At 36.7% G+C, this 13937-nt stretch overlaps 1 protein-coding gene across 1 annotated transcript; it reads left to right on the forward strand.

Annotated features, from left to right (window-relative positions):
• The first annotated feature begins 5649 nt into the window (after positions 1–5649).
• anapc4 (anaphase promoting complex subunit 4) lies at positions 5650–13044 on the forward strand. The gene is made up of 28 exons (XM_067512632.1): positions 5650–5966; positions 6536–6651; positions 6732–6837; positions 6939–7071; positions 7160–7234; positions 7333–7359; positions 7450–7494; positions 7578–7662; positions 8001–8108; positions 8209–8379; positions 8462–8526; positions 8941–8983; positions 9145–9221; positions 9318–9418; positions 9496–9547; positions 9652–9707; positions 9830–9876; positions 9989–10045; positions 10129–10185; positions 10294–10387; positions 10716–10813; positions 11181–11242; positions 11362–11400; positions 11489–11590; positions 11662–11739; positions 11829–11993; positions 12392–12515; positions 12663–13044. The coding sequence occupies exons 2-28, from the start codon at positions 6544–6546 to the stop codon at positions 12915–12917; spliced, it is 2430 nt and encodes an 809-aa protein (XP_067368733.1). The 5' UTR covers positions 5650–5966; positions 6536–6543; the 3' UTR covers positions 12918–13044.
• Positions 13045–13937: the final 893 nt, after the last annotated feature.

A 13937-nucleotide genomic window follows, 5' to 3' on the forward strand; every position in this document is an offset into this window, starting at 1 on the left:
TCTATTAGCATTGACTCTATAGAAAATATAACTATAAATTGTTGATGATGCCATTATAAAATGTATAATTGTTTTCAATTGTGTCTACACTTCCCTATGAATGAAACTATCATTTACATCTCTTATACCAACATCATATATGTCTTAAGAAAGTTGATTTGGAGCATGACTTGAAACCTTTTGAGAATAATTAAAATAAGATAATTTCTTTGAATTTACATTTTATCACTGTAGCCACTTGAAGGCAGTGTGCAGTTGAAACTGACTGCTGGAGAATGATAGCAATAATATTTAATGATAATTTGGGATTTCTTCACTTTTGTCAATGCATTAAACTATTCACCATACATATTAATTAAGTTAATGTGTCTGCATTAATCATAGTTTAACAAATTTATTGTGCTGCAGTTGGTGGCTTGGCCACTGGAGGGTTGTGTATAGTTGTATAGTTTTAGTTGCTAATTTTGACCGCCATAGAATAATAACATTTATATTTAATTATTAATATTTTAAGATCATTATTTTGGCTCCAGGCTGATTTGACTGCACTACAGTACCACCTGATCATCGTCCTGTCAGTAGGCTATGCAGTCTCAAAATAAGTATTTTTTTCCAATGGTTAAAAAGTCCAGAAAGCACTTAGCCTCTATTTCTGCAAACGGTTCTGATCTCAGCTGTGTTCTCACTCCCATAAGTTCGTCAAACCTGGCAAATGTTGGGTGACTGAATGTAGAAGTGGCCGTGGATAACGTTAACATGCTGGCTGAGAGCACGCAACATTTCAATAAGACAATTTCTCTTCTTTTGTTGTGGATTATCAGTGGCTGGGAAATATTCTTTTAAGATGACAAGTGGCTCCTAGTGACACAATAAACTGGCAGGTCAGAATAACATGAAAGAAGTCTTAGAAAAAGGAGAAAAGTAACCACTACGTTGCCAAAGTTTTCTGAAGACGGTGTCCTCAACTCAGGCTCTCTCGACAGCAGCAGGAATCGTCCAGAGACCGGACATATAGATTGTTAAGCGTTCCCCACATCACAGTTGCGTGGCTGCTTTTAGATACAATAAACAAATACATGCTGGTAAAATGAATCGGAAATGAATAGTAGGAATTATCTTAGTTAACAGCTAATCAATTCAGCCTTCAGTTTCCTCAACTTCACAGGTTTACAGAGCAGTCATCTCAGTAAATTAGAATATTGTAATGTTATATTATAATATTTTTTATTTATTTTAAAAAGTGATTGTCAGTCTAGATTCATTACTCTTAAGTTGATTAGTTCAGCTCATTTTTATTTCAATGATTGTAGCTTAAAGATCATTAAATTTAAATCTAGTTCTTGAAATATGTGAATATTTCTTAACATCACTTATGTTAATTTATCTAATCAATACTCAGCCAGGGGCTCTTCAGCATTAATTACTGCATCGAGGCTGGGTAGCATGGAAGCCATGTGGTACTGCTGAGATATCATTGAAGACCAGGTTGCTTTGAAAGCAGCCTTTAGCTTGTTTCTGTTGTTGAGTTTCTGTTGTTGTTTTTCATCTTCTTCTGGACAGTACCCCTTAGATTCTCTATAGGGTTCAGAGCAGGCGAGGTGGCTGACGAGTTTACGCCAGTAAAATCCTGGTCAGCAAACCAGATAGCGATAAATCCTGCTAGAAAAGGAAACGAGCATCTCCATGAAGCTTGTCAGCAGATGAAAGCATTAAAAGCTATTTAATTTACACGTCACATGTCAAAACATATTAAACTCAACTTAACAACACAGCAGCAAATTATATAAATATACATCTTATTTCAGAGGCAGCAACAAATGTTTGAAAGCACTGAAATGTACTGAAAGACATCACCAGTAAATGTGTAAAGACTTTAAGACTTGACGGCCTGATGTTTCATATACCATGGATATGTTAAATAAAGAACAGTCAGGGAGCTTTAACACAAATCTCTCACACCTCTTTCATTATTATCCATGAGCTTTAAAGGTTTCATTTAAACCAGTGTGTGGCCTTCTACCTAAACATAGGTTATTTTTCCAGCCCAAACAGAAATGCAACCATAATCAAATTGATACTCTCAACCATAATCAAATTGATACATTGGGTCTCTCCCAATGTAAATCTCTTGAGCAATGCCCTAGGCAACAGAGGAGAGGAAAAACTCCCTTTAACAGAAGAAAGCTACAGCAGAACCAGGTTCAGGCTGGTGTACTGGGACGATATAGTACTATGTGGTCTTTTATATACGGTATGATGGAACTTGAGCTAGAATTAAGAGCTTTATATGTAAGAAGCAGGGTTTTAAATTCTATTCTAAATTTAATGGGAAGCCAATGGAGAGAAGCTAGTGAAGGTGAAATATGATCTCTCTTGCTAGTTCCAGTCAGCACTCTTGCTGCAGCATTTTGGATTAATTGCAGGCTCTTTAGGGAGTTACTGGGGAATCAGGTAGGGAATTACAGTAGTCCAACCTAGAAGTAACACATGTATGGACTAGTTTTTAAGCATCACAGGATGCTCCTAATTTTGGCAATGCTCTGTTCTAGAGATTTGTTTTATATGTGATGTAAAGGACAAATCCTGGTGAAAAATACCTCCAAGGGTCCTTGCAGTAGTTCTGGGGGATAGAGTTACGTCATCTAGAGTACCGATATGGTTGGACAGCATATTTCTGAGATTTTTTGGCCCAAATACTATGACTTCAGTTTTGTCTCAGATTAGAAGTAGGAAATTTTAAGACATCCAGTGCTTTATGTCTTGTTGGCATGCTTGATGCTTGATTAATTTGGTGCCATAGATAGATATAGCTGGGTATCATCAGCATAACAATGGAAATTTGTGGAGTGTTTTCTAATAATGTTGCCTAAAGGAGACAACTCCTAACACAGAGCCGTCTGGAACTAAATTTTGTGTGAGTGGACGATTAATCATTAACATGAACAAATTTAAATATGGTAAATAAGATTTAAACTTACCTAGTGCATTTCCTTTAATCCCAACTTCATCTTCCAGACCTGTAATAAAATGTTGTTGCACACTAAGATATAACAGAACAAGTATAGAGATGAGCCCATTATCTGAGGCCAAGAGAAGATCAGTGGTGACTTTTACCAGTGCTGTTTCTGTACTATGATGATCTCTAAATTCTGCCTGAAAGTCTTGAATCAAATTATTGTTGTACAGGTGGTCATATAACTGCTTTGCAACGACTTTTTCAATGATTTTAGAAAAATTGGATATTATTCTTTTAGGAAAATTAGAAAAGATTGGATATTGGTCTGTAATTGGCTAAAACACCTGGGTCAAGACAGGGTTTTTTGAGTAGTGGTTAGATTACAACTAATTTATAGGCTTTTTAAGGGTAAAGCATCCTTGGCCAGTCTTGTTGGAATAGGGTCTAGCAGACAGGTTGTTAGTTTAGATGAGGTAAGAGTTGAAGTTAGCTCAGCGAAATCTATGGGCAAAAAGCAGTGTAAGAGGGGTGGGGGCCATTTTGCTGGTTCCAGCACTGTAGTACATGAAGATCTATCTGTAATATTTGGGGGGAGGATCTGGTGAATTCTATCGCTAATAGCAACAATTTTGTTTGTAAAGAAAGTCATAAAGTCATTACTTTATTAGAATGGTGGATGTTGTTTTTAGTTTGGAGAGATGTTTTAAACTGTATTTCCTCTGTGTTTATGTATAAATGTCTTTGAACTGTTAAAACATTAAAATAAATTAAAAAGTAATGGTAAATTTTCACTGTCGCCCACTTTCAAACTCATTTTTTCAAAGCTTTTCAAAGCTTTGTTGTCTTCATTCATCCTCTTAAAATGAAAACCAAAAAATCCTATCTCAGCACATCAACAGAACATTGGTTTACATATTAAGACACAACACAATCCTATTTACCAGACATTACTCACTCAGTTTCTACCTGAACTGTTCCAACCGCAAGTTTTAAAAGATAAAATGTGATGTGGATAACTAGAGACACGTTGACAGAACAGAAGAAGTCAGGGAATGGCAGAAAGCTGTTGTTGGTGATTTAATTAGGTGTCATAGAGAAACTAGTAACTAATTACCATTTTTTAATTCAGTTTACCATTAAAAAAGTCCTATCAGCTTCCTTGACTTCTGTTATTACAGTCAACACTACTTCTGTAATGGACCACCACTTTTGGTCAATATTGTCACAGTTAGAGAGATACCAGAAAATTCAGCTAAACTAAACTTTCAACACCACACTTCAAGTAACTGATACATTTGACCCCCAAAAGAATGATGTTAAAATCCCCTGCATGGATATCATATACCAGCAAGACTATTGTAGGGTGTACTGCCTTTTTAATTTTTCCAACAGCTACATTTTACCAAGTAAGAAAATCTGAGTCTTCATTCTTTAATGGTATTCTAAATTTCATTGAAATCTGTATTTAACAACAGCTTTAAACTCTGAATGGTAGACATAAGAGACCAACAGGTGGAAGCTTATTAGGGCCAGGAACTTCGGAATTGGGTTCAAACTGTTCTAAAATTGCATGGATAGAAAGAGAAATGGTGTAGGGATAAATTTGAAGGAGGAGTGTAGCAAGACTGTATTGGAAGTGAAGAGAGTGTTGATAGAATCACAAGTGTAAAATTGGAAATAAAAATGAGTAATGATAATTGTCATCAGTGCATATGGCCCACAGGTTGGGTCTGAAATGGATGAGAAAGAACATTTTTGGAGCAAGTTCGATGAAGTAGTGCAGGGCATAGTCAAGGAAGAAAGATTGGTGATTTGATTGGACTTCAATGGAGATGTTGGTGAAGGTGGGGGAGTACTTTGAAGAACTGATAAACATTTAAAATGAGAGAGAAAAGGTCAGGAGGAAGCAGACATAGTGAATCAGAAAGTGTAGGCAATTAGTAGGGATAAAATTAGGAAAGCAATGAAGAGGATGAAAACAGGAATTGAGGGTTGACTCCCCTCTGGTGGTAGTGCTTGCGACACTAGATTTATCAAAACATGAGGTGTACTGTATGCATTGGCCTACTGTGAAATATTTAAAGCACTGTGAAACAAGATCAGATAACCATTTAAGTTCCATTAATTAAACAATAAAATATTACTACTACTATTAAGTCTTATGTCTCTGAAGAAAATATTAAAAATGCATTTGACTTAAGCGGAGGAGTATTTACACTTTTAAAAAAAGACCAAAAGAGAACATAATACTTCCATTTTTTGCCTAGACCCTGACACGACAGGCATTATAGACCTGTCAACCTGTCTGGCATCATGTTATGTCTTTCTACAGAAACAGCGCATCTGATAGTTATGGAAACTGTCAAAATTCCACTTGATCGATCTGCAGCCTTCGACACCACCGAAGAACCACCACCTGTCTGCACTCTCTATCTTGGGCACCTCTGGTACAGATCTGGTCTGGCTCAGGTCTTACCTATCGGGAGAAACCTTTACATTACCTTGGCAGACACCTTTAACTTTATCTCACCAAGACACAAATTCTAGCATTTCCAGGAAGATTTTCAATATAAAACAGCATCAGCATCACCGTAGGAACCTTAGTGATTGACTGCAAACTAGTAGGATATACAATTTTTGATTTACTCATTTACGAATCGCGTTTTCTGAGCTAACTTGTCTTCTCGGGCTACCCGTTGCTGTTCCTTGGTTGGCTGAAGGGAAACTATGGCGCAGTCCGCGGAATTGTGAAAACAACATCAATAACATTTTAAATAATATATTATATTCATATTCACATATTAGAGTGGACTTTATTTGATAGTTGTATTTTTCACCGTATGTTGTCGTCATTATTTAGCTGTTTGTTTAATTCACCACGGTGAAATTAGTCATGGGATTTTTGTTCACATTAGCTTCGTGGGCTTGCTAATAAACCTGCTAGCAAAATAACGTTAACGTTATCGCTGGAGAAGTTCAGGCCAACGTTGTCCCCTGTCGCATGTGAACGGTAAGCGTTACTGGCGTTAACGATACCCGTCGCCCACTGTTAGACCCTTTTTGACTAATAACATTTCTTTGTGACAAATAGCGTGGCAGCTATTAAGTGATACAGCGGAATTTGATGCCAGTCGAGAACGTGTCTAATTCTGTCCTGACAAAGATAGACAATAAATTTGTTCAGGTTAAATTGAATTTAAACAATAACAACGGTTTTGTCTCTCTGCCAACAAATCACGAGTAAGCCAAAGTAGTATCCTTCGTTATTATGCAGTGACTGACTCCAAAATTGCTTTTTTGTATGATAATTGCATTAAGTTACAAAGTGGTTATTTTATTCTGTTAGTACCCTTCTCAATTAGACAGTTACATATTTTTTTCAACCAGAAGTCCAAAATGTCAAAATCAAATGTAATAAGAAGACAGCAAATATTTGGCTGTTAATGAATTGTCTCTTGGTCGCCTGATTACTTATTTGTTGGGTATTTCAGGTTTAACAGCAGCAGAATTAGACAGAACCTGCCTGACGTATTTACTGCTGGTGACGTTTTCTAATTTAAACTTGGTTTCATTTTCAAGCCTCCAACATGCCTGCCTTTCGGCAAGTGGGAGAGAAGCAACTTCCTAATCCTATACTGTGTATGGCATGGTCTCCTAAACGGGATCTCATTGCTCTGGCCAACACAACTGGAGAGGTAGACTTCACAGTTTTTTTTTATTAATCCTGAAAACATGTCTTCATTATGTTGTAATTTTATGACTTGTCTGTCAATAGTTGCTGCTACATCGCTTGGCTAGTTTCCAGCGTGTTTGGAGCTTGCCGCCCAGTGAGTATACTGGGAAGGTGATAACTGCACTTGCCTGGAGACCTGATGGCAAAAGTAAGCAATGAGCGCATACAACTTTCAAACTTTTTTTTTAAAATCTGCTTGTCAATAGTCTCATTAAGATACCGTGTTTGTACTTTTTCTTTAATTCCCAGTCCTGGCCTTCAGTCTTGGAGACACTAATCAAGTGGTCCTGTGTGGTGTTGAGAAGGCAGAGATCCTCCATGTGTTTTCAAAGCAGAACCCTATAACCTGCATGCACTGGATGGAAGTAACAGAAGAAAACAGGTACGCAGAAAGACTGTGGGACAGTGTGAGACAAAAATAAAATGCACTAAATTGTATCTTTTGAATTTAATCTCAATTTGTTTTTCAGTGCCCTCAGCTCCTTTTACAACTCAGAAGACAAATCCAAACTGTTTCTCCCAAAATTACCAACACTCCCCAAGAGGTAAGAGCAGCATGAATTGTACATCGGCTTAAAAAGAATGAAGCTGTTGAGTTCACTGTATAATGTTTGTTCAACCTCCCCTTCACCCTCCTACACAGCTATAGCACAACATCAAAGATCTTCAGGTTAGTCACCTTTATTTAAACTCTGCTTTATATCAGCTGTGGTATAATAATGTTTTGAGTGTTTATCTTACCATCTGTTCTGTTTCACAGTGAGGAAAAGTCTGATGAGATGATGAATCTCTTAGGAGAAGTCAGGTAAATGATGCTTAATTTTCAATAAGCAAAATTATGTGTTTTTTGATTGAGACTGGATATGAATTAATCACTAAGTTTTTCAGGCTGAATATTCTTGTCCTTGGGGGAGATGCTGGTTTTGTGGAGCTTTATGCCTATGGAATGTACAAGATTGCCACTCTTTCTGGAGTAAGACTATTCTAAGTTTTCTCTATTTATATTTTGATACATTTTTAATAGTCACTGATTAATCTATGGCCATGAAAAATGTATGCGCAGAAATGGCTCAATAAACATAAAAAAGTAAAGTCTAAGTCAAACTACTTTTATTGCAGTGTAGAGCCATCTTACTGTGAAATACAATTCTCAATAACACCATAACATGATTTGTTTTAGTGAAATATTAAATTTAAGTAGAACCAGCTCTTCCCTGAAAAAAACATTTAAAGTTTTGATATAAAGCCATTTATTACTTAAAATTGTGGTTGTACCTGTGTTTTAGTTGTTTCAATTTAATTACACTGCAGGTATCTGGAACATGTCGCAGCCTGAGTCTGTCCAGTGATCTCAAGTCTCTCTCTGTCATCACAGAGGTCAGGTCTGCTGATAACAATCCAGAGGTCTGCTATGTTCAGGTAAAGGCTTCATTTACAGGTTGTTTTTCCTATAATTTCACATCTTTGCTCCAATGTGCAAAGTATAAGGTTTGTCTGAATGTTCATCTGTGCCTTCTAGCTGGACACAGGGTTGTTGTCAGATTGTCTCCCTGAGGTTACCAGGATGGCTCGCAAGTTCACCCACATCTCTACCCTGCTGCAGTATCTACATCTCTCACTTACCTGCATGTGTGAAGCCTGGGAAGATATCCTTATGCAGATGGATCTTCGGCTGACTAAATTTGTTCAGGTCAGCACTAATACTTGGTTGTTTAAATTTGACCAAAATAGGAACTTCGCAAGACATATCTTATTTTCCACTTTTTTTTCAGGAAAAGAACACCAGCACTCAGGTTCAGGATGAGTTTCTGGAGCTTTTGCTGTGGGGACAATCTAGGTAAGGAAGAGAATTTCTCTTTTACTCTATCATATTGCAATGCTTGGAGTGTCCTAAAGATGGTGGTACAGAATGTTAATATAGATAGATAGATAGATAGATAGATAGATACATTGATACCTTTTTAATCCCTAAAGGGAAGTTTTTGTGTTGCAGTAGCTGTTACACATATTAATATAAATATAAGTATCAAAATAACAATAAAATGAATAATAATTATAATAATATATAAAATAAAAACAACAATAATAATCATAGTGAAACTAGTAATACACTGTAGATAGTTTTAATTCAGTGAGAGATTACTTAAATTACTTTTGAGGTTTATTGTAGTAATGTGGAATGTTGCATTTTACATAATGAAAAATGCTGTGATTTAAGTTTTCTTATAACTGGCTCTCTGCTTTCATGTAGCCCTGAACTACAGGCTCTTCTCATGAACCAGCTTACTGTCAAGGTGAGAGTAAAGGCAAATTAAGTGCTCTTACTAATGTTCTCATTTTAATTGTTCTGCAGATTCTATACAGTTTATTTTTTCTGAAAATTTGTGATCTTGCAGTGCAGATGTTGGTAATGAGATAATGTTTGTTTTGTGTGTGTATATTTATTCCTTTACAGGGCTTGAAGAAACTTGGCCAGTCCATTGAGTCATCTTACTCCAGCATCCAGAAGTTAGTGATCAGCCACCTGCAGAGGTATTTTGTCTTCTCATTTGTGTTGTTTTATCCTGCTACCTGAGCATTTCTTAATTTAACTGCCTTCTTCTTCTTCTTCCCCTTTCCTAAATCCAGTGGCTCTGAGGCTCTGTTGTATCACCTCAGTGAGGTGAAAGGTATGTCTCTGTGGAAGGAAAAGTTCGAGTCCCTTGGTCTGGATTCAGCAGCTATAGAAGGTATCATGTCACACAGCTGGATGTTGATTTAAAATTTAGCATTTTTCATCTTTAACCATGTGTGCTTTGTGTTTCAGGTGCTATTACAGCTGTTGGTTCTTTTTCTCTGAAAGCCAATGAACTTCTCCAGTGAGTTCACTAGCTTCTGATACCAACACAAAGAGATGTAAATTGTAAGATGTAAGCTTTGTCACTGATTTCTCTTTAACCTTTGCATTTATTTTGTCATTTAGGGTGATTGACAAGAGTATGAAAAACTTCAAAGCCTTTTTTCGGTGGTTGTATGTGGGTAAGATTAAAAATCAGCTTGTTAAATGCAAAAACTGGACTTAGATCTGTTGGTGCATTCATGCATTTTTTATGGTTTTTTTAAAGGTTGTAATTATGTGTTGTGTTTAATTTGTTCCACAGCTATGCTAAGAATGTGTGAGGAACATGTCCCGCCAGAACTCAACAAGGCAAGTTTTATCACACTTATGTGAGATCGGTGTAAGAGAGTTACTCGATAGTTACCTAGTTAATTGCATTGATACTGTTACTTAAATTATTTTATGATGGTTAATCCTTTAGATGACTCAAAAGGACATTGCATTTGTTGCTGACTTCCTGTCTGAACATTTTAGTGAGGTGAGTGCATGGCAATGGCAGTTTAATAAATGCTGAAAATTGCTTTTTACACAGTGAATTTTAAAAAGTATCCTGTTTAACAGAATGAAGAACTCTTTGATCGCAAAGGAAAATACTTCAACGTAGAACGAGTTGGTCAGGTCAGTGGTTTTATGCTTTGTGTTTAAGTGTATTTAAATAATCCTGCTGTCTTACAACACTTGGTATTTTCTTTTGTTATTCATTTTTTTCCATGTTGACATATAAAGTACCTGAAGGATGAGGATGAAGACCTTGTGTCCCCACCCAACACTAAGGGAAACCAGTGGCTAAGGTTTTTACAGGAGAGTTCACATTTGAAGGGTAACTATAGTACCTATTGTTACTAAAGAAGTGCAACAAATGAGTGATTTTAAAAATGTTGCCATAATATTGAATAAGGTTAAAGTGTGGAGAAGCAAATTGCAGTACTTCTAATTAACAAATATATTTCCCGCTGTTTTATGCTAACTTTGGTAGTTATTTGAATGTTTTAAACTGATTTTAAAAACCTAAAAAGGGAGGGGGCTTGAAAATTAGCATAGTGCTTGATGCCCCCAGATACTGTGCATCAGTTGCTTGTATGTGACAGTGTTTCGTTGTACACACCCGACAAATAAATAAAAAATAAAAGGTCTATTTGTTTTTCTAGAGAGCCCTTTACTGTTCCCTTCATATCCACAAAAATCTTTGCACTTTGTTAAGAGGATGATGGAGAATGTGATTGAACAATGTCTTCAAAAACCTTCCGTGAGTTTTCACCAATTCACATCTTGCTCTTTATCACATGTGCATCTGTTTTTTTCTGACTATCACAATTAAGCCCTTTGTTACTTCAAAGCCTGGTCAAGTCTGCTTTTTATTATATTAGGCCCGGAAGCAATTAAGAGACACATGTCTGATGATCAACTACTGTATAATGAAGCTAAAGGAGAATGAAACACTCTGAGATGTAACTCTCATATAAGAGCATAGTCCAGTCTGTACATTAAAAGCCTACCTGCAGCACTTTGCACATGCTGCAGCCACATTACAGTATTTTGGTCAAAAAAAGGAAATATAATGTTTTGATATATATAATTTTCTCATTGTTTGCTTATGTATTATTTGTATGCAGGAAGTAATTGGGAAGTCTGTAAAGCAGGCAATCTACTTGCCTCTGTACACTGTGCCGGAGAGGTATGACCTCATGTCTCTATAAGAAATTGTGTTTAAAATATTACAAATTTAATTGGTAAATATCAATGTTTGCAATTAAAAATTAAAACTAAAATGTTTTTTTTTTCTTCTTTTTTCAGCTCAGAAAACACTCCAAGACTTTTTGAACTTCCATCTTTGTATGTAAACTACAAATATGCCAGTTGACTAATAATCTGTAACAGGAAGATAGAGGTTTGTATGTTTGATACTTTGTTTGTCTTACAGGTGGAATGACAAGAAGGGAAAAATGCACTATGTTGTGTTCTGCATGCCAGAGATTTCACCCTGCAAGCTGTACATATTACGGAAAGGAACAGACCCAAACAGGTAGGTGACTGTAACTGTGTTGTTTGTAGAAGTGTTTTTATCTCTCTAATCAAATATTTCTTTCCATGTAGACATATCCCAAACAGTGTCATGTCTGTTGACCTCAGCCACCACCTTGATAATGCAGAAGATGGTAATGCTACAGCCCAGTGAGTCATTCTTGTCATTTTACACTCCTAAATTCATTCAGAAGAAAGTGTTCCCAGTGTCATGATTTAATTTGGTTTTTATTTTTCAGGTCGCATTATGTTTACAGCTGCCTGGATGCTCGATTCTATGAAGATGACATGCTAACTGTGGTCTTACAAGGGGCAGAAGACAACGGTAGGCGTGTCCTGGCTCAGCTTCCTCTTGCCTCTACCCTGAGCTGTGAGACTGAATTCAGTTGGAAACAAAATCTTAGGTGTGTGTTCACTTTGTTTCACAATCAGGAATAACAGGATATGTTTTAGATTTCAGAGAATATTTGTTATTAATATGTTTTTACATATTAACATTGATTAAATATGACAGTATTCAAAAACAGTAATAAATAATCTAGCTCACTTTGTCTAGATTTTTATTTGTTAATTATTTAACCTAATAAAAATATGCTCAGAAATATTTTTTCTTTCTGCAACTGCTCAGTCGAAAAAAAATGATAATATGGATACCTAACCTTACATTTTGAGCTAAAAACTAATGAATACCAAATCCATTGTACTGTACAGAAGAACTGGAGTAAAATCAGCCAATCTGTGAAGAAAATGGAAACCAGACATAACTTTAGCACAGTACATACTGTGTCACTTGTATTATCAGGTTGGACCAGCAAAACAGTGCAATCCCATGCCAAGGCTTGGTGCTGGGAAATCAGTGGCGTGAACTGGAGAACATGAAGGCTCAATTTGTAGCTGTTAATGGAATCCGCAAAGTTGCCTGTGTGGTATGTTTATAAATTTCCAATATATTTACGTTGGGATATTATGTGTTTCAGTGATAAGTAAGGTCAGATCATCTATTTCTAGTGTTCTCTGCACAACCATGAATTAATGTAGTGGAGTGCTCAGAAAATGTTTTTTTTTTCTGCTAGGTAAGTGCCAATCTAAGGCACATTCGTGTTTTTGAGATGGATGTCGAAGATGAGGATGACGAAGGAGGTGACTCACAGAATGCCAGTGCTGACCAGGAGGGGCTGGAAACTACCATGAGCAGCCAGGGACAGGGAGAGGACAGTGCTGATGCTAATTGCAAAGCTGGAGAGCTAGAGGAAGATGGGTTTCAAAAAGCTGAGGAGCATCTGACTGAGGAACATTTGGGGACAGAAGAAGCCCTGGGGCTCTCTTAGGATTGAGACACAGAAACATGTTGCATAAATAAGACTCAGCTCCATGCATTGTTTGTTACGAGAGGATTTTTTTTTTAAAACTTTCCTGGAAAAATATGTATTTAAAAAATAAACAGATTTGGGCTCATTTTGTGTGCATTGTTTATTTCTCCTATCTTGATTAATTTATAATGCTTTGTATAATTTCACAGTGTTTTTTTTTCTACCTTTTACATTACTCTTCACCTTTCTATAGGGATACTGTAAGTCAGAGAATCAATGGACTCCTGTAGGTTTATTAATTAATTCAATTTTCAATTCAGTTCAACTTTATTTATATAGCGCCAATTCACAACAAAGTCATCTCAGGGTACTTTACAGAATTAAGTCAAGATTATAAAGATGTATAAAGAGAACCCAACAATTCCCCCTGGAGCAAGCCATAGGCAACAGTGGAGAGGAAAAACTCCCTTTAACTGAAGAAACCTCCAGCAGAACCAGGCTCAGGGTGGACGGCCATCTGCCTCGACCGGTTGGGGTGAGTGGAAAGGGGAGAGAGAAAAGAACAGAGCAACTAAAAGCAACAACAAAACAGCGGGCAGATTGGTAGGACCAGTAGCTGCACGCTGGAAGACACACAGCTTCAAAGCCGGGGGACACCTGCAGAAAGGGACAGAGAAGGACAAAGACAACTACGGGAGAGAACACACAGAGTTAATGACATAAAGTGGTGACAATTGCGGGATGAGAGGAGAAGAGAGATGGTCAAGAGGAGGAAAGGAGCTCAGTGCATCGGGGGGTGGGTCCCCCAGCAGTCTAAGCCTATGGCAGCATGACTATAACTAACTAAATGCTTTATTAAAGTTACTGGTTAAGTAACAATTGGAAATTAATTGGATAAATAATTTAAAAAAGAATATTAAACATTTCGTGGTACCTGAATGCTAACTGTAATCATTAAAGTCTACATGGTTACTTTTGTGTCAATCTTGCGAGAAACGCGTTTGTGACTTTCGTTGTACGTGCAAATAGGTGTTGGTT

Source organism: Channa argus, chromosome 8, assembly GCF_033026475.1.
Source record: "Channa argus isolate prfri chromosome 8, Channa argus male v1.0, whole genome shotgun sequence".
NCBI classification, from domain to species: Eukaryota; Metazoa; Chordata; class Actinopteri; order Anabantiformes; family Channidae; genus Channa; species Channa argus.